At 52.4% G+C, this 20,194-nt stretch overlaps 2 protein-coding genes, 1 long non-coding RNA gene and 1 pseudogene across 11 annotated transcripts in view; 2 read left to right on the top strand and 2 right to left on the bottom strand.

The window, feature by feature from the left end:
* The window catches only part of ALMS1 (ALMS1 centrosome and basal body associated protein), a 171,111-nt gene extending 170,720 nt beyond the window's left edge, over positions 1-391 (top strand). For 7 of the 8 annotated variants that reach the window (XM_089327538.1, XM_089327536.1, XM_089327535.1 and 4 more), the window contains one exon: positions 25-391. In XM_089327538.1, coding sequence (XP_089183664.1) covers positions 25-69 — 45 coding nt within the window. In that variant the 3' untranslated portion in view covers positions 70-391. The remainder of the gene's footprint in view (positions 1-24) is intronic. The other variant, XR_016230267.1, reaches the window with a different exon arrangement.
* Positions 392-10,414: 10,023 nt separating this feature from the next.
* On the bottom strand, positions 10,415-14,698 carry LOC149128060 (N-acetyltransferase 8B-like; annotated as a pseudogene). The gene has a single exon (XR_016230265.1). The product of XR_016230265.1 is annotated as an N-acetyltransferase 8B-like (transcript).
* Positions 14,699-14,844: 146 nt separating this feature from the next.
* LOC100352904 (N-acetyltransferase 8B) lies at positions 14,845-16,982 on the bottom strand. Its single transcript, XM_008254240.5, has 2 exons — positions 16,762-16,982; positions 14,845-16,298 (listed from the first exon to the last, which is right to left on the bottom strand). Exon 2 carries the CDS (start codon positions 16,226-16,228, stop codon positions 15,545-15,547), a length of 684 nt encoding a protein of 227 aa, XP_008252462.3. The 5' UTR covers positions 16,229-16,298; positions 16,762-16,982; the 3' UTR covers positions 14,845-15,544.
* On the top strand, positions 16,293-17,852 carry LOC149128059 (uncharacterized). The gene is made up of 2 exons (XR_016230266.1): positions 16,293-16,427; positions 16,977-17,852. It is a non-coding gene; the product is annotated as an uncharacterized LOC149128059 (long non-coding RNA).
* The last annotated feature ends 2,342 nt before the right edge of the window (positions 17,853-20,194 follow it).

Below are 20,194 nucleotides of genomic sequence, written 5' to 3'. Positions count from 1 at the left end.
TCCTGCCTTTCTTTTCCTCCACAGAAAGTGACCAATCAACTCCTGGGGCGGAAAGTCCCCTGGGACTGACAAGATTATTTTCCTTAGAGCCCTATTATATTTTGTGAACTCGGAGATGTACAACCCCTACTTTTATGAGTCTGGTTTAAATAAAGCTCACTCTGTCCATGTGTAATTCACAAACAATAATTCACTAAAGAGCCCAGGATGGGTGCTGATGAAAGCCAGCGCTGGTTTGGGAGCAGAACTTCATCCGTGGCGGACTCGCGCCCACGCGGGTTACGTGTCATGGTGATACTCTGTCTTCATTCCAACTGGAAATGAGTCCCTTTTTCAAATGTGTTTTTATACTTTTAAGAAAATAAATAACTTTTGATTGACTTGCAGTGAAGCAAGTAGTAGAGGGTCATTGTTTCTCATGGGGAGAGGTGCGGGGAGCTGTGCAGTGTCTTCCCTGAGAGTTCCAGGTGCGGGGACATGGACTGTCTGTAGCGGCACAACACAGCCTGCTGAGAGCCCCGGGTGGGCTTTGTGGACAGTCATCTGGTTAGGGTGGGTGCCCCCTCTCAGCCGCACTCCAGCTGCCCCAGGGACTGGCTCTGTAGGCTGGGCAGAAGGCCACCAGCCTTCTCTGGTGGACTTTCCTCTTCCCATCCTCTTGATTTCAAGATCAGAGCCCTGGCTATTGGTCATCACTTGCAAAGCCAGCATTTACAACGTTGGGAACAAATTATCGTGCAGACCAGGTAGCAGATGAGGTCATGTACATAAAGCTGTAATCCCGTGCCTGGGTTGTGTGTAGGAGGAGCGTCTCTGCCCAGAGTACACAGAGCAGATGTAAGCCACCTCACTGTAATTTGGCGAACCCACAGCAGCAGGGCCAGCAGGGGCCAGTCCCGGCCTCAAAGGGCTTCCTGGAAGAGGCAGAAAGAGTAGATCCTGCCTCCACGCACAGTGAGAGCTCCCAGGGTGTGCCGCAGAGGCCTCCAGAAGGCAGCCGCGAAGATGAGGAAAGAGCTAACCCCAGAAGACGGGAGAAAGAGCTGGTCCCCAGGGTGGGGGTGGAGGGGTGGACTCTTGGGCCTTTGCTCTATTGCTGGCAAGGTGTTAGCCACTTGGGGCTCTCCGCCTGCAGAGTGAAAGGGTTCATGACTGAGAGCCCCTCTCAGCTGGGACCTGCGTGACTGTACAGATTGGGAGGTTCTTGTGTTCCGAATAGAAACGAAGTGATGGCTGTCTCAAATCCTGGATCTGTAGGGAAGCCAGGGCAGCCTGTGGCCTGGTTAGGACTGATGCGAGGGACCCTCTCCTGGCCCAGGCTGAGTCATCCAGGCCCTTGCCCAGAGCATTTAGGCAGCCATTAGGCTGCTCTGTTACCCACCCCTGCCAGGACCGCTGTGAAAGTGCTTTCTCCCCACACCTTGGAAGGCAGGCCTTGAGCATCTTGTTTTGCGGTGCAGGAAGCCCAAGCTGAGGCTGCACCCTTTGTCCCTGCTTCTGAGCCATGCCAGGATTCAGTGCTTAAGGACCTAATTCACACCTAATCTGAGAACCCACCTACCCTTTCCTCTTGGAGGCTTGACCCCACCTGCTCGACCCCTCCATCCCCAGAGCAGCTTCTGTTTCTGCCCACCCCAGCAAAGACCTCTAGGGACCACCGCACTGCCGTCTGGGGCTGGGGGAAGAGTGATGAAGAAGGCAGAGTGTTTGTACTGAGAGTCTCAGTGCATCCATTGTGTGTCTCACATGAGTGGCCGTTAGATTGACCAGCTGTTAGAAAGCTCAGCCAAGCTGAACTGGAGCTGTGGCCCACATGGTTACTGTTCGGGAGCTGGGTGGTTTTAACCTACCTTGTTTTCTTACGTTTACAGACTCAGAAGTCGTGCTTATAGCCCTCATCCACTTATTCCCTCACCCACTTACTCGATACACATGGTGGTGGGGGACCAGAGAAAGGTGAAACCATTATCAAAAAGTAAAACTAACATTAGTTGGCCTCTAGGGGACACTCTTGGTTCATCTCTGCTGTCCGTCACTGTAAAGTTCAGAAGCACGCCAAGGTAGATGTGCTTCTTAGGGATGGCTATGTACCCATATGGTATTAAAGTAGATAGATGCCAGTAGCTGGTATGTGTGTTTTTCTTTTAAAGATTCATTTTATTTGAAAGGCAGAGCAACAGAGACAGAGGGAGAAACAGAGGGAGATCTTCCTTCTACTGGTTCACTCCCCAAGTGACTGCAATAGCTAGGTCTAGGCCAAGCCAAAGCCAGGAGCCAGGAACTCCACCTGGGCCTCCCATGTGGATAACAGGAACCCAAGCACTTGGGCCGTCTTCTGCTGCCTTCCCAGGCATATTAGCTGGAAGCTGGATCAGAAGTGAGCAGCTGGGTCTTGATGAGTTTTTGCACTGCAAAAATAGTAGTTACCTGTTGAGGGAGATGGTCTTGGAGAAGAGACACAGCTTCAAAAATCTTGTTTTTCTAGCTCTTGAGTCAGATGATAAGTTCATGGACATTCCTTTTATTATGCATTGTAATTTATGGAACATTTTCATGTACCACATATCTAGTCCTACAGTAGGCAGTGTGTTGAACATAACTGAATACATTTAGAGCCCTTCTGAGCAATGCTGCTGTGAACACTAGGAGCCCACTGTGTCTCCCTCTGTCCTTTTGAAGCGCCCTCAGTGGGGAGGAATAATTTTCCTCCTACATTCCTCCTGCTTGCTTGTTTTTCACTGAAAACCCAGTCTCCACTCAGTAAGCAAAAGTATGGTAATAAAAGTTCCCCATTTGGGTAGCAGTTAAAGGTCTCTCACCTCCAGCTGGGCCCCTCTCTGTCTCTGCCCAGCTCCGCACGTCCCTCCCTGCCGGTAGCCCAGGGGCATTTCTGGCCGTGCAGCTCTTGCCCATGGGCTGCTGTGTGCAGGGGGCGGAGGCTGCAGCCTGGCTTCCTGCTCTTGCTTCCTGGCAGGCTGTTGTCTCACGGCGACTTTCTCAGGCATTTGCGTGGGCTCTTCTGAGGCCCTGGCCTGGATAGCTGGACTGTAGCTCTGGCAATAGAGCAGCAGGTTCTCCTCCAGCTTATGCCCCTCCTCCTCTTCCCCCAAACCTGGTTTCCAGCAGTCAGTGCACCAACACTCAGTCCACTTAATGCAGGGTAGAATCTGGCCTCTTATACATGCGTGCCTGTCTCACATCTGGTCCTCAGAAGAACACATCTGCCTCTGTGAGTGCTGACGAACGCCAAGGCCATGCGAGGCTGGACCCTGGCACGCTGGGTTCCCAGGTGTGAGCGAGCTGAGTCCACGGCACTCTGACTGCAGGGACTGTTTATCAATTTAGCCACGGACCTAAATTGTAATTCATTTCCCTTTGGTAGATAGGTTATCAGAGATTAACCCAGCCTGGTGCGTTTTTCTTTAGAGCTAATCCTTATCTCCCCTTCCTCCCAAGCTTCTGAGAAGGGAAAGCCACCTGTGGAGTGGACTGCAGTGTGGAATTCTGGGTAATGTTTACAGCAAGGCTGCCAGACTTGGCAAATAACAGGACTCCTAGTTAAATCTCAATGTCAGATGAATAAGAAGGGATTTGTTAGTGTCAGTCTGCCCCATGGGATACTGGGCCTACTAGAAAATTACCCATTGTTTGTGTGAAATGTGCTAGGGTTCCTGTATTCATCTGTCAGCTCCAGTCAGCAGGTACTGGAGATCTGCCCAAGCTAAAGCCAGCAGCCATGGGGCCTTCCCACTGACCCCGTGGGTTAGGGAGAGGCTGCTGATGAAAGCGGGGGAAGGAGACCCTGAGAGCCCCTGGGTCCTAGCAGACAGCAGCACCAGGCTGTGCCAGAATGCTGACTGCAGGAGCAATTTGCTCATGCCTGGAGAAGGATTTTATTTTTTCATTTTTTATTAGAAAGGCAGAAAAACAGAGGATCGACTGGTTCACTCCCCTAATGACTGCAACAGCCAGGACCTGGCCAGGTCAAGTAAAATCCAGAGCCAGGAGCTTCATCTGGGTCTCCCGTGGGGGTGGCAGAGATCCAAGTGCCTGAAGCATCAGCTACTGGCTTCCGGGGTGCATCCAAGCAGGAAACTGGACTTGGGAGAGGAGTGGGGACTCAGATCCAGGCACCAAGATATGGCATGCAGGCACCAACACCCGTCTCCAGAAAGGATTTTTGATCCGTGTGTCTTGGGTCATCTAGGGAGATGTCTCTGGAAGAATTAGAAGCTTTGTTGAAGGTCACCAAGCAGACAAGGTGAAAGAACCTGGAGAACAGGAGGGCACCCTTATGAGTTAATCCCATCAGCACGGTGAAGGAAAACACACAAATGGAAGAATGTTTAAGAATGCAAGTGAACTAGTGAGTAAAAACTCAGCATGATACAAATCAGTTTGAGAATGGTAATTGAGAGTGAAGGGCAGAAAAGGCACACGAAAGGACAAGCATTGTGAGATGCCATTTGTACAGGGTTCCTGCAGAGGCAAATTCTGAGAGACACGCAGTAGAGCAGTGCTTGCGAGGGGTGTGGAGGCAGAGACAGTGTTTATCCTGCACCAAGTTTCTGTTTGGAAGGCCGAAATGTTCCAGAGATGAGTGATGGTGGTGGCTACAGAACACTGTGGATACACTTAATGCCACTGCATTATATAAGGTTTAAGAATGGCTAACAGGGCCGGTGCTGTGGCATAGCAGGTAAAGCCTACCGCCTGCATGCTGGCATTCTATATGGGCGCCGGTACGAGTCCCAGCTGCTCCACTTCCAATCCAGCTCTCTGCCCTTTCCTGGGAAAGCAGTGGAAGATGGGTCCTTGGGCCCCTGCACTCACGTGGGAGACTGGGAAGAAGCTCCTGGCTCCTGGCTTTGGAACAGTGCAGCTCCAGCTGTTGAGGCCATATGGGGAGTGAACCAGCAGATGGAAGACCTCGCTCTCTGCCTCTGCCTCTGCCTCTCTGTAACTCTGCCTTTCAAATAAATAAATAAATCTTTATTAAAAAAAAAAAAAAGAATGGCTAACATGGCAGGTACATTTTATGTGTGTTTTCCACATTAAAAAAATAAAAGGATTATAAGAATAGAGTTTCTCTATTTTTTAATTAGAAATACCAAACAATTTGTAAAATGAGTTGCTTGGAACAAGAAGACCCAAATTAAAACTGTTAAAATACCAACAGAAAAGAAATGTTAAAATGTAAAAGACATGAGTTTTAAAAAGAAATAAAAGAATATTTAAACTATGGAGTGGACATTGTGGCATAGCTTGTAATGGTGGCATTCCATGTGGGCACCGATCCTGGCTGCACCACTTCTGATTGAGCTCCCTGCTTATGGCCTGGGAAAAGCAGTGGAAGATGGCCCAAGTGTTTGGGCATCTGCTACCCATGTTGGGGACCTGGAGGAAGCTCTTGGCTCTGACTTGGGCCTGGCCAAGCCCTAGCTGTTGCAGCCATCTGGAAGTGAACCAGCTGATGGAAGACCTCTCTCTCTCTGTCTCTCCCTCTTTCTCTGTAACTCTTTCAAACAAACAAATAAATATTTAGATATGCTTATAAATTAAAGTGTTAAACACAAAAGATTATTTTTAAGGGGGGGATAAAATGTTCAGGAAGCCTAAGAGATAGTAAGTTAAGCTAAAACAATTAAACACACTGTCAACAATGAATACAGAAAATTGCGTAAGGAGTCAAGATAACAATTTGATAATGGGGGGTGAGGTGAGAATGGTGCACTATGGGGCACTCAGAAGAAGGCACTCACTGAGTCCCCTGGCCCTCAGCGAACTCTGCTCCCAGCAGGAGCCGGGGGCCCACAGTCGAGGGGCTGGGTGAAGGCAGCTGCCCAGCAGCTGGGGTGCCCCCTGCGCTGTGCCTGAGTGGGTTTGCAATGGGGACAAGGACCAGGGTGCAAGCACGCAGGGCACCGCTCCCACCCTTTGTGTTGAGCTCACGATGGAACAGGAAGTAGGAAGGGGTGGACTGTGTCGGTGGGAGATGGGGGCACAGTTAGGAGGTGTCTGCAGAAGACATCCTAATTTGAGGACCCCTGAAGTCTGAGTTGGTTTCTCACTGATTTCTGAAATACCCGAAAGAGGTATTTTTAAAAAAAAGTTTGATGGAATTTGGCAGTGAGGCCATCTGTTCCTGGGCTTATCTTTATAATGAGACATTTTTTAAAAAAAGATTGATTTATTTAACTGAAATTCAAAGTTACAGAAAGACAGGGAGACCCAAGTACTTGGAGCCATCTCATGCTACTTTCCCAGGCATGTTCACAGGAAGCAGGATTAGAAGCAGAGCAGCTGGGACCCACCTAGCCTGCGGATACAGGATGTCAGCTTCTCACGCAGCGCTGAACCTGCTGTGCACAGTGCTGGCCGCTTTCGTTTTTCCCCTCAAGATCTCTATTTGCTAAATTTCACATTCATATCATGCATTGGTTTCCTAAGTTCATTTATAGTATATATATAGTACATTATATAGTGTATTTATAGTATATAGTGTACATATAGTATATAGTGTACATACTATATATACACACTATATAGTATATACAGTATATATAGTATATATAACTATAGTATATATAACTATTCTCTTGAATAGTCTTATAAGACTCTCTTGAATAGTCTTATAATAATTCTTTTGAATTCTTTGTCAGGCATTTTGCCAACCTCCCTTTCTTTGTAGTCTGATATTAAACATTTTATTGCATTCCTTCTTGTGTCTCTACATTGATATTTGTATATCTAGCTGATAATTTTTTTCCATTGCCTTAAAAATGGTGCCTTTCGTGGATGAAGGTTTTTTGTTTTTTGTTTTTTTCCTGAAGATGTGTCTCTGGATGACGATTCAGTAGGCAGCCTTGGTTTTCATTCCAGTTGAGTGACATATATTATAACCCCCCTATATTTTCTTTTGCTGTAGTGAATTGGGGTAGCAGTGTGGGTCTGGGGCACTCCTGGGGCCCAGCAGAATCGCTTGGATTCTTGGCATGCAGACAACCATGTTTTGGGGCCCATAGGCGGGGCCACGTCGTCAGTGCTGGCGCCGGTGCCTGGATGGGTGTGGGGCAGAGAAGTGCTACCATTGTTCTTGTAGGACTGACGATGGCATCGAGATGGGCAGGGCACTGCAGACCCCTGGTTGCTGTGTGTACAAGGCCCCAAGCTGCAGGCCAGTTGCCGGTGCTGCAAGAACAGTGCTGACCAGTCCCCATCCCACCCGCAGCTCTGAGCAGCAGTGGGCAGGCCAGGCTGCACTACAGGAGTCCTACTCAGGAAGTCTGGTTTGCACAGGCTTCAGGAGCAGCCAGCAATGGCAGGGGGAGGGGGAGAAGTGGCACTTGGGAGAGATGGCACCTGCTGTCCCTATAGTGCAGAATGCTTCAAGAGCTACAGCGACAGGTTCCCTGTTGCTCTGTTGGATATGTGAGGCTGCAGTCTTTTTTTTTTTTTTTTTTCTAGTTTCGTGGAATGTTGGTGGGGAACTGCTGATAGGGATACAAGGACCTTTGTCCCCTAGGGCAGTGTGGACTGCTACATGACTGCTTTTAAAGATGGTGCTATACTGAGCAAATCTAATGAGTGCTCCTTCTCAGAGGCACAGTGACACCTTGCAAGGTCTCAGACAGCTCTCCTTACTGGCCGCCTGGTCTGTGACATCTCTTGGCTCCTCCTGTAGCTAGGGTGGCCACATAGGCACTCATGGCTACACTGGCCAGGAGCTTCATCCCAGTCTCCTGCATAGGTGGCAGGGTCCCAAACACTTGGGCCATCTTCTGCTGCGTTCCCTAGGCCATTATCAGGGAGCTGGATCAAAAGTGAGCGGCCAGGACAGGAACTGGCGCCCATGAGGGATGCAGTGGTTGCTGGAGGTGGTTTAACCCGCTGGCCCCTCATGGCATAACTTCTTAGCTGCCACGTGGAATGCCTCAGGCTGAGGATCAAGTTGAACTCCTGGTGTGTCCATCCACTACCCAGAATGGTAATTGCCGCCCCAGTTCACAGACAAGACACTCACGCAACACCTTTGCGCCCTGCAAGTGCGTCTTCGTGAACACACTGCTGACCCTCGCTGCCCTGAGAGTGGACTTGACCCAGGACCGGAGTAAGGGCCCTACTGCCCGACTGTTAGAGCGGGAGTGTCTCCCAGTGGTGACCAGCAGAGGGCGCTGTGACCCCCGCCCCCAACTCGCAGCGGAGACTTCAGGCAGCACTGGGAAGGAGCAACACCATGAATACTCGCGGCTGATACCAGCCGTGGGCACGGTAAGATCCCTGTGCTGGCGGATTTTTAGCCCACTTCAGCGCCCTCCTAGTCGCAGGTCGCAAAGGACTGAGCAGCAGTGGCTGCCAGGACCCAGCAGGGAATGGACCCCTGCTCAGAAGCCCCCTCTCCAACCCTGGCTGCTCTGCCCCCTCGGCAGGCCCTTTCACCTGTGGGGAGACCCCAAGCAACCGCCTGGGGCAGGCTGGGGCAGGGGCAGGGGCTGGGAGAGCGAGGCCAGGAGCAGAGGCGTGTCCTCCAGCTGCAGGTGGCTGGGAGCTGGCCCAGGACTGGCCCCTCCTCACCTTGGCCTCAGTGAACCCCTTTCACTGTGATTGAAGAAAACTTTATTCTCTCAAGTTTTTTTTTGTTTGTTTTTTTTTTTTTTTTTTTAATTTTTTGACAGGCAGAGTGGACAGTGAGAGAGAGAGAGACAGAGAGAAAGGTCTTCCTTTTGCCGTTGGTTCACCCTCCAATGGCCGCCGCGGCCGGCGCACCGCGCTGATCCGGTGGCAGGAGCCAGGAGCCAGGTGCTTTTCCTGGTCTCCCATGGGGTGCAGGGCCCAAGCACCTGGGCCATCCTCCACTGCACTCCCTGGCCACAGCAGAGAGCTGGCCTGGAAGAGGGGCAACCGGGACAGAATCCGGCGCCCCGACCGGGACTAGAACCCCGTGTGCCGGCGCCGCTAGGCGGAGAGTTAGCCTAGTGAGCCGCGGCGCCGGCCCTATTCTCTCAAGTTTTATTTATTTATTTGATAGCCAGAGTTACAGAGATCTTCCATCCACTGGTTCACTCCCCAAATGGCCTCAACAGCTAGGGCTGGGCCAGGAGCTTCATCCAGGTCCCTCATGTGGGTGCAGGGGCCCAAGCACTCGAGCCATCCTCCACTGCTTTCCCAGGCACACCAGCAGGGAGCTAGACTGGAAGTGGGGCAGCCAGGACTAGAACTGGCACTCATGTAGCATGCTGGCATTGCAGGCAGCAACTTAACCCATTACACCAGAACGCTGGCTGCTTGAAGAAACATTTCGAAGCACAGACACCACTGTGGACCTCACTCATCTCCAGCACCAGCCCAGTGCCCACAGGAAACTCCTCCAGGTGGGTATTGGTCTGGGCGAGGAGAGCTGGGGGCAGGGGGGGTAGCCATGGCCTTCTGCCCTGCCCCGTGCAGCTGTCCCGAAGGCCTCACCATTGACTAAGAAGCTCATCCACAACTCCGTGGGCAGAAGCCTAATGAAAATACTGGGTGCAGATGCTAAACAGGTGGTGAGGATGGGTGGGCTTTGGAGAAGCGAGGTGGGGGTGGGTGGGTGGGAGGTGCTGACAGAGAGGACTGTGGTGACAAACCAAGCCGTGGGTGAGGAGCCAGCATGGAGTGGGCAGGGTGAGGTGAGGCCACAGGTGCTCACTTTGGAAACACCAAAGGTGCTGGGCATAGTTCCACTTAGAGCAAATTTGCCTGGGACAAAGGCCAGTTGGCAGGACTGGACCTGGTGTGGTCCCGCTGACCCCTGAGAGCAGATAAGCTGTAGGTAGTGGATACACCCAGGCAAGAGAAGCCTGGAGCACTGGTCCCTGAGCATTACAGATGCCTGGCTGAGGAGCATCTACCCCACCCCACCCCCATCCGCAGGGAGCCAGCCTCTGGCATTGGGGACCTAGTGAGAGGTGCCAGTCCCCACGGGCACCCCTAGGACTGCAGTGGGTCTTGCTAAGATGGGAAATTGGAGCTCACATCATGAACCTGGTGCCCAGGGCCAGCCTGCCCTTGCATCAGGCGCTCACAGTGGCCAGGTGAGGCCTATTGTGTCTCTGAAAAAGCAGGAATCTAAACCTTTGGTCCCAAGCATGCAGACCTGGGACTCGGCACTCTCGCCACTGGGGCCTCCATTCACTGATACTGGGACTGCAAGACTGGGTTCCATCTGTTGCCTGATGTTTGCACTGTATCCTGGCTGCAGCTGACCCAGACGTGGATGACCCCTCTGCCCACGTGGCTGCACCCTGCTCCTGGGCCGTGATCCCTGCAGCTCCTCACTGCAGAGGTGAGTCCCCTCTCCCCGGGGTAGGGAAGTGAGCAGACACAATAGCTTCAGGGCCTTGAGAAAGCATCAACCTCTTTCTGCTTTGGCTCCAGCTCCTTGCAACAACCTTAAACCATGCCTGAGCCAGTCTGATGGACACGATGAGGCCCAGACACCCAGACATAGGCTAACACAGGACAACTGAACAAGACAACAAGACCTAAAGGGCTGCCCAGCCCAGCCCAGCTGAAACTCTTCACCATAGGCTCGGGACCTAGAAAAATGGTGATGACAGAGACTCTAGAGGAGAATGACAGGAACACAGCAGCCGGTGCCTCCCTACCCCACTCCAATGTGCAGGAGCAAAGAGCTCCAGGGTTTGCCTGTGGCTACAGCAGAGCTGGCCCCTCAAGCTTTCCACCCTGAGCAGAAGGCAAACAGTAGAGACACCTGCCAGCCTCCTGAAAGCGGTGAAGAACGGGGTCATCTTCTGGAAGCCCATGCCCTGGGAGAGGCCCCGGGCAGCAGTCTGCACAATGCTGGTGTCAAGGACGACCTCACTGTAGCCCTGGGCCCGGGCAAACTGGATGACCGTCCTGACCAGGGCTTTTGCTAGCCCCTGACCCCGGCGCTCCAAGGCCACAGACAGATGGAAGAGCTGCAGCTGCTTCTCCCGCAAGGTGGGATCCTGCACGGGCAGAGCTCCCACCATGCCCACCACCTGCCCCTCAGACTCGGCCACCCAGAAGCAAGAGCCACTCCCATGCAGGTAGGATTTGGTGATGTCAGCCATGTCTGACTGCAGACTCAGGGCCACGTACTTCTTCCAGGGATAGGAGGCAGCAAGCCTCAGGACCACGAGGACGGCAAGGCTGGCCAGCAGTGCGAGTAGCCAGGAGCCAGAGAAAAAGAGGAGGACGAGGGGGACCCCAGGTAAGAGCAGGAAGGTTTGGGGCAGCCTCAGCAGGTGGTGGAAGATGTTGGGGCCGTGCTCCTCCACCCCCTGGATGTACAAGGCCAGGGAGCATTTGCGGTCTCCTGGTATTTGTGGCTATGATAAGAAGCCATGAAAGATGTCTGTGTCTGAATCTCAAAGTCCAGAGAGACAGCGGGGCACCCCTGTATGCCTGCTACTGCCCCGGAGAACAGAGAGGAAACCATGTGAGTGCCCCGTGCCCCAGGCTCCTCATACTGGGAGTCCCTGCTGGAGGGGGTGCCTTTCTGCCCTCGCCAAAAGGGGGCAGACCTCCCCTGCAAGTGCTGGCCTCATTCACCTGTCCACACCGTTCTGGCCGCGTGACCTGGCAAGTTGCCCATCCCGGGGTCTCAGCCTGTATGTCTGCAACTATAGAGACAGCAAGATCCCCTGTGTTCTAGGGACTGAAAACCTAAGCTCTGTGACCCCTGAAACATGGGGCACCCCCTGCAGCCTCAGCTCCATTTTTAAGACTCCTCAGCATGGCTGTGGGGGAGCAGCCAGGAAGTGTGTCCAACCTGCCCCTCTTCCTCTGGCCCGGACGTCCGGAAATCCTGCACTCCTGAGCCAAGACCCCTTCCCCTTTGTCAGCCTTAGCCCGATGAGGTAACGTAAGTTCCACACAGCAACAATGGCCCAACCTCTAGGCCCTGAGGGTGCCGAGACCCCAGGCCCACACTTCCCTCCGCCCCATGCCCTCTCATCTGCTCCCCCAGAGCCGAGAGGGTCCCACACGTCCTCTGCCCTCTGCTGGCAGCAGGTGCCATGCCGACACTGGCAGGGGCCTGCCCCACATTGGCTGGCTCCTGGGTGTATGAAAATCATAAACCTGAGGGTATGACAGAGCAGGGAGATCAAAGTCCATTCCCTCATCAGCAGTTGTGCCTGGGGTTCCCGCTAGGCTACAGGTGTCACTGCTGCCAGCAATACTGACAACCAGGTGACAAGCACCGCCCAGTGCATGCCTGGCGAGTGACCCGGTGGGAGCCAGAGCCTGTGCCATCACACATGTCCAGTGTTTGGCACAGATGATGGGACTGTCTGAGACAGGCAGACACACCTGCTCCTCAGAGAGTCTGATGAGGACATTGGGCTGTGACTGCAGAGGGGTGGGCCCGAGCTGGCACAGTGAGGGAGCTTCTCAGGATCCTGGGGCAGGACAAAGACAAGGCTCTCAGGGATCGAGGCCGCCGTGGGCCCTGGTGGGGAGAGAGGGAGCAGAAAGGAAGAACATCATGGCCCATGTCCGGATAGATAGCAGGGACTCCTCCAAGAACAGCCATGGATATGCTTTTAGTTGGGGAGTGACATGAGCAGGACGTTGTGTGTGTGTGAGTGTTGTGAGATCATCACTACAGTTGCGGGTGGAGAATGGATACAAGGAGAAAGGAAAAGAGCTTCTTCCTACCCTCAAATGAACATCAGACATAGAAAAGACATTGAGGTGCAGTGTGCAGGTTGCTCACTGCACAAGTGCAACATACCAGAGAGAGTGGGGAGGGCTAAAACCGAGCATGCTCCATGGCTAAGCCAGCAACCCCTCCCAGAGCTGAGCGCTGCCCAGGGCACAGACATGCAATTCTGTCCATTCACTGGCACTGTTTGCCCCCTTCCCTGTGTGTCCGGTGGGCTGCTCTGTTTGAACTGCATTGGGTCCTGGATTTACAGAGCCCTCTAGACCAGCAGAGAGCCAGGACACAGAGAGGTGACTGGTTCTCGACAAAGCAGCCAAGATGGGGACAACTGCACCACATGGAGGCAGAACTGGCAGGAATTAGACTGAGTCTAACTGGAGTGGAACAAGGAAGAGAGCAGAGATGCCCAGGTTTGGGCAAGAACACTTGGAGTGTTCACTCGAAAGAGACCCATCCTGGAGACATCAAGACTGCCCTGCAGCCTCCCAAGGGGACACTTCGGTCTCAAGGTCACTTACATTTCCTGGAGACCACGTGTCACAGCAGGGGTCAGCGTGCTGGCTTCCCACCTGGTCCATACCCTGACAGGAAAGGAGGTTTCCTGTTGTGGGGGTGCAGGCCCGTCATAAACGAAGACCACTGGGAGCCCAAGTGGTAAGACTGCAGTGGACACTGAGGTCCCTGAGACACCATGGGTCCTGACCCCCGATGGACAAAGCATCACTGAGTGCCCTGGGGCCGAGGGCATGCATCAAGGTGAACTCTGCTCCCAGTGAGGGCAGGGGGTCCCGGTCGAGGGGCTGAGCAATGGATGCTGCTCTGCAACTGGGGTGCCCCCTGTGCTGTGCCTAAGTGGGTTTGCAATGGGGACAAGGACCAGAGTGCAAGCACTCAGAGTGCCATTCCCACACTTTGTATCGAGTTTGCGATGGGACAGGAAGAAGGGAGGGGTGGATTGTGTCGATGGGAGATGGGGGGCACAGTTCGGTGTCTTAGAAGACATCCTAATTTAAGGACCCCTGATGTCTGAGTTGGTTTCTCACTGATTTCTAAAATACCTGAAAAGGGGGTATCATGTGCACCTGTTGGTCTCTAGATAAACATTCATCGTTAAACATTCATTGTTAAGTTAATATAAACCAGATTGGCTCCTGGCCTCATGAAGACACCTGAGTTCACTGGTGGCGCCTGGGCAGCCGGTGACTTCAGCCACTGAGTTCCTGCCTGCAGCCACACATGCAATCCTGAGCACTGAGCCATCTTCTCGTGGGTTTCTTTGTCTTGCCCGTCACCATCCCATTACACTGTGACAGGCAGATGTTCTGGGTGGTGCGAACCTGTGAGACTCTGTTTCCCCCAGGCCAGACCCGCTGGGCACGGCCATCTCGCTCCTATTGCATGCCCTCCAGGCACGGAGGCGGACGTCACAGGAGTGTTCAGAGTCAGCCTGGGAGCCCCAACCGCTGAGAAGGGGAATTCAGGGCACTTTGATTTCTGCCCTTTCTGGGAAAGTGGACCTGGCAGGGATCTGCACACAGCCCAACTGCAACCCGGGTCACCCCAGGACACCTGGCCATGCTAAGAACCGGTGCTTCCAGGATGGGATCCTGGGACCCAAGGCCAGTGGAGAGAGACCTGGGTATGGCACCACTGTGGTCTTCCAGACAATGTGTGCAACCACACAGTGACCTGCTGCCCTGCCAGGGGTCCTGTGTTGATTGAATTGTTGCTTTGTCTCCTCTGCAAGGAACTTAAACCAAAACCATGCCTGAGCCAGTCTGATGGACATGATGGTGCCCAGCCGCCCTGTCCATCACCAACTCAGGACAGCTGCCCATCCTAGCTCAGCTCCAACTCTGAACTATCAGCGGACTCAGGAGCTGAAGCCTGCACATCTTACCGTTTGGCAGCTGATTTTTCAAAGAAGGTTGTTGTGGTGCAGGAGAAATGGAACAGAAACACCCCAAGTAGAATGAATGCAGCACAGCCCCCTACACCTCCCAGCACCACACACATGGGACTCAAATCTGCAGGATCAAGGAGATTTATTGTTGATGGCACGGAGGCGTCAGGGTTTGCTGGTGACCACAGCAGAATCGATCTGCTCCTGTTAGAGTCTGAAAAAGCACACCACCCAAGGAACGACTCCAAGAGACTTTTCTCTCATGCAACCAGCAAAGGGTTAAAGATTTATTGATTATCCAGCATGCTGGGGCTGTCTGATCATACATTAACAGAGCAGCCCTGAATAACCAAAGGTTAGGGTTTATAAAGGCAAAAACCGCAAAACCGGGAAGGGGGGAATACATGGTTGCTATGCACGGTTGCTATACACAGTTGCTAAAATCAAAAGAGAGTACATAAAATCAAAAGAGAGTATATGGTTACTGGGGTTAACATAACCTAAAACCTAAGTGAAATTAATATTTATCATAATTTTGACAATACCAGTTACAATATTACAATTAGCAATTAGGACTTGACATTAATGTAAGACACAGACAAATTACATCTTTATTATTAGCCCAGGTAACCCAGGTGTAACCTTTCTACTTTTAAGCTTGAGCAGTCATGCTAGGGGGTTTTCTGTGCTCTGCCAAGGGTGATGTAGTGCACTGCTATTGTCCGACTATTTGAGATCATAGTTTCAGACCAGAGTCTCACGGGGGGGGGATGGGGGGTACTTTCTCAGAATGGAGTCTTAGGTGCTCCAAAATGGAGTCCCTACTGTCAAGGTGCTACTTTACTCTTATTTTTACAGCTGTACCAGGAAGATTTAAACCTGTAAGCTTAAGCTTAACTTTTTACACCTGCACATATGCAATTTTAACTCTTCACTCCCACACAGAAAATGGATCACAGGCTGCCCCCCTGAGCAGAAGGCAGGCGGTACACTAAACAAAAAGCAGAAAGACCCACCAGCCTCGCACTCACGTGGAAGTACCACTGGTGCTTGATCTCGAAGCCCATGCCCTGGTAGAGACTCAGGGCAGCAGTCTGCACAATGCTGGTGTCAAGGACGACCTCACTGTAGCCCTGGGCCCGGGCAAACTGGATGACCGTCCTGACCAGGGCTTTTGCTAGCCCCTGACCCCGGTGCTCCAAAGCCACAGACAGATGGAAGAGCTGCAGCTGCTTCTCCCGCAAGGTGGGATCCTGCACGGGCAGAGCTCCCACCATGCCCACCACCTGCCCTTCAGACTCGGCCACCCAGAAGCAGGAGCCACTCCCTCGCAGGTAGGATTTGGTGATGTCAGCCATGTCTGACTGCAGACTCAGGGCCACGTACTTCTTCCAGGGATAGGAGGCAGCAAGCCTCAGGACCACGAGGATGGCGAGGCTGGCCAGCAGAGCGAGGAGCCAGGAGCCAGAGAGCAGAAGGAGGACGAGGGGGACCCCAGGTAAGAGCAGGAGGGTTTGGGGCTGCCTCAGCAGGTGGCGGAAAGCACTGGGAATGTGCTCCTCCATCCCCTGGGAGAACAAGGCCAGGACACTTTTGCGGTCTCTCTCCTGGTATTTGCGGATGTGATAAGAAGCCATGAGAGATGTCTGTGTCTGAATGTCGATGTCCAGAGTGACAGCTGGGCGCCCCTGCACTCCTGCTACTGCCCTGGAGAAGAGAGAGGAAGCCACGTGAGTGTCCCGTGCTCCCAGGATCCTTGTACCATCTGTTCTGGCGATGTGACCTTGGCCACGGCACTCAACCTCTGTGAGGCAGCGGGCTCATCTGTACCACAGGGTAAAATAAGATCTGAGAAGTTAACGCGCTAGCACATGTAACACATGGACACTTAAAGTCCGTGTCCTCCGCCGTCATGTCTCATTTCCCTGTCATCTCCTGGCCACACTGGGCTGGACCGTGCAGCAGCCTCTGTGCCCCATGCCCTGTGGCCCCCTCCAAGCCCATGATTGCAGAAATTCTGTGTCCCAAGCACCCCTTTCAGCACAGGCTCCTCCCTGATTTGTCCATGTTTAGCCTAATGAGAGGACATCGCCTCCAACCACCAGCACGGGCCCCAGGACTCCACCCTGCTCTCAGAGCCCCAGCCTTGTCCCCCTCCCCAGCCTCTCACCTGCTCTCCAGAGCTGAGCGTGTGCAGCATGGCCTCAGACCCTCAGCCTGTCCCTGGCATCCAGGAGGGACTGTTCTGGGCCTGCCCCACCTCTGCTGGGTGGCCGCCTCATTGGCTGACACCTGGATGTTTGATAATCATCAACCATAGGGTCAAGGTGCTGGGCTGTGACAGCTCAGGGAGCCCCAGTCTAATTTTTTTTTTTTCATCACCAGGAAAGGAGAAACTCCTTGGGGAAGGCTGGCCACCATTTTTCCTGCCTTTGTTGAAATGGCACCTTTGTCCCTGTACACACTTGGAGACTGCAGCACTGGCGCTGTGTTCCTTTGATGGCTGAGCAGCAGGGTCCTTCTCTCCCTACCCAAGCTTTCCCTGCTCCAGGAAAATCTACCCTTCGCAGTTCCTGCACTCAGCACCCTGCATCCAGGTCCACTCCTTCATTGCCTCATCAGCAGTTGTGCCCGGTGCCCTCCTATGCTGCAGGTGTCACTGCTGCCAGCAATGCTGACAAGCAGGAGACAGGCAGACACAGACAGGACACTCCCTCCTCCACTCAACTGCTGAGCTACAGAAGGGGGCTTCCCTTGTAACCATGAGCTCACACCAGTCCTGCCATTCTGCCCAACCTCACAGATCAGCATCCTATTCTGTGGCTGCCTGTAGCCATGGGCACAGTGGATGATTCAAGCAAGGCCTCTTGTGGCAGGTGCCATGTGAGCTCTTGGGACACCTCAGACAGGCCAGCATCTTAGGGAGCTCTCAGAAACTTTGGGGTCTGGGGTCAGGCGGGCATACCTCACAGCTGGGACAAGGGTTGGGAGGCTGGGGACAGATGGCACCAGATCCTCCAAGAGAGTGTGACAAGACATGGTGCCATGACCACAGGACAAAGTGGGCCTGAGCAGGCAGAGTGAGGGGAGCTTCTCAGGCTGAGGACCCTGGGGCAGTGTTAAGACAAGACGTGTAGGGAATGATGGCTGATGTGGCCCCTCTCGGGGAGAGGAGGGCAGGGATCTGCCAGGCAAGACCCATGTCCAGCTGAGTGTGGATCTATCCCCAGAGTAATGAGAATCCCTGGATACTCTTAGAAATTGAAATAAGTAAAATATGTTATGCATGTTCCTGTTGATGGCTATATGCATGTGTGCACATGTGTTTGTTCTATGCATATGTGTGTGTTCTGTGTGCGTGTGTGAGCTTAAAGGTATGTCTGTGGCTGTATGTGGAGAATCATGGCAGGAAGAAGGACTTGAAGCAGATATCCCCACAGGAAAATGCAGCACCAAGTGACACAAGTGCCCCCAGGTACCACAGGTTGCTCACTGCACAAGTGAGGCTGACCTAGAGGGTGCTGGGAATTAACCTGAACTTGCCCTGATTCCCGATCAATGAGCTCCAACACAGAGCCGAGTGTGTCCAAGCACAATGGCTCTAAGTCTATAGTTGCAGACATTGCTCGCCGTGTCACCCATGCATCCAAGGGCTGCTCTGCTTGAGTGGGGTGACTTTTCCTGTGTTCATAGAGGAGCCCTCAGGGTGAGGAGAGGGGCCCGAGTGGCAGCTGGTCCTCAGAGGCAGACAGGATCATGGCAGTCCCTCATAAAGATGTATTTTGAGGCTGAAATACATACAGGCATTAAAATTAGTCTCATGGGAGCAAGGATTATGAAGGAGTCAGAGATGACAGCCAGGCTTGAGGCAAGAGCACCCAAGAGGGAGATGAAGAGAGACCAGTTCTGCAAGAATTGACATTGCCCTATGGACATTAAAGCTGGAAGGCGGCAGCAGGGGCTGGGCTGGAAGGTGGAGGCTGCCGACCCTGATCTTTGGCCTCTGAGGAGGCCTCAAAGTGAAATTTAACCACCACCTAAGTGGAGATGCGTCCCTGGGTGTTTGTCACATGCTTTCAGCATATCTCAGCAGTGCCCTAAAATATTTCAAAGTTATGCAAAGTTGAGCCAGGAGGCCTGAGAAACAGAGCTCCAGGCTGCAGGTGCTGGTGGAAGCCTGGGACAAATACCATATGTTCTCCCTGATCGGTGACAACTGACTGAACACCAAAAAGGAAACCTGTTGAAGTGAAATCGACACTATGAGAAACGGTGACTTGATCAGCATAGCCCTGACTGTTAATGAACAACTTAATACATTATCCCTCTTAGTAGTTTTTTTTGTCTGTTCTACTTAATATGACTAGTTTAATTCTGTAATTAATACACAGTTATTCTTAAGTGTTGAAATTTAACTGAAATGTGATCCCTGTTAAACATAAGAGTGGGAATAAGAGAGGGAAGAGATGTACAATTTGGGACATGCTCAAGCTGACTTGCCCCAAATGGTAGAGTTAGAAACATACCAGAGGACTCCAATTTAATCCCATCAAGGTGGCATGTACCAATGCCATCTCACTAGTCCAAGTGATCAATTTCAGTTCACAATTGACCATAATGAAAGGACTAAGAGTCAAAGGGAGCACATAAACAAGTCTAGTACCTGCTAATACTAACCGATAGAATAAATAAAGGGGAGAGTGACCCAACATAGGAAGCAAGATACTCAGCAGACTCATAGAACGGCAGATGTCCTAAACAGCACTCTGGCCTCAGAATCAGCCCTAAAGGCATTGCGATCTGGCTGAAAAGCCCATGAGAGTATTTCAGGCATGGAAAGCCAAGACACTCTGGCAAAAAAAAAAAAAAAAAGAAAGATCTCTGTAAATGAGATCCCAGTGGAAAGAACAGGTCTTCAAAGAAGGAGGTACTTAGCCGGCGCCGTGGCTCAATAGGCTAATCCTCCACCTTGCGGCGCCGGCACACCGGGTTCTAGTCCCGGTCGGGGCGCCGGATTCTGTCCCGGTTGCCCCTCTTCCAGGCCAGCTCTCTGCTATGGCCAGGGAGTGCAGTGGAGAATGGCCCAGGTGCTTGGGCCCTGCACCCCATGGGAGACCAGGAAAAGCACCTGGATCCTGGCTCCTGCCATCGGATCAGCGCGGTGCGCCGGCTGCAGTGGCGGCCATTGGAGGGTGAACCAACGGCAAAGGAAGACCTTTCTCTCTCTGTCTCTCTCTCTCACTGTCCACTCTGCCTATCAAAAAAAAAAAAAAAAGAAGGAGGTACCTTTCTCTGAAGGGAGGAGAGAACCTCCACTTTGACTATGACCTTGTCTAAACAAGATAAGAGTCGGAGAACTCAAGGGGCTTCCATAGCCTTGGAAACTCATGACTGCTGCATAGGGAGATTACTGATGCCATAAACAGGAGTGTCAATTTGTGAAGTCAACAACAGGAGTCACTGTGCACTTACTCCTCATGTAGGATCTCTGTCCTTAATGTGCTGTACATTGAGACTTAATGCTATAACGAGTACTCAAACAGTATATTTCACTTTGTGTTTCTATGGGGGTGAAAACTGTTGTAATATTTACTTAATGTATA

Source organism: Oryctolagus cuniculus, chromosome 2, assembly GCF_051225735.1.
Source record: "Oryctolagus cuniculus isolate XC-2025 breed Fujian yellow rabbit chromosome 2, ASM5122573v1, whole genome shotgun sequence".
NCBI classification, from domain to species: Eukaryota; Metazoa; Chordata; class Mammalia; order Lagomorpha; family Leporidae; genus Oryctolagus; species Oryctolagus cuniculus.
Note: the sequence above shows the minus strand (reverse complement) of the source record. Positions and strands in the feature narration are given on the sequence as shown.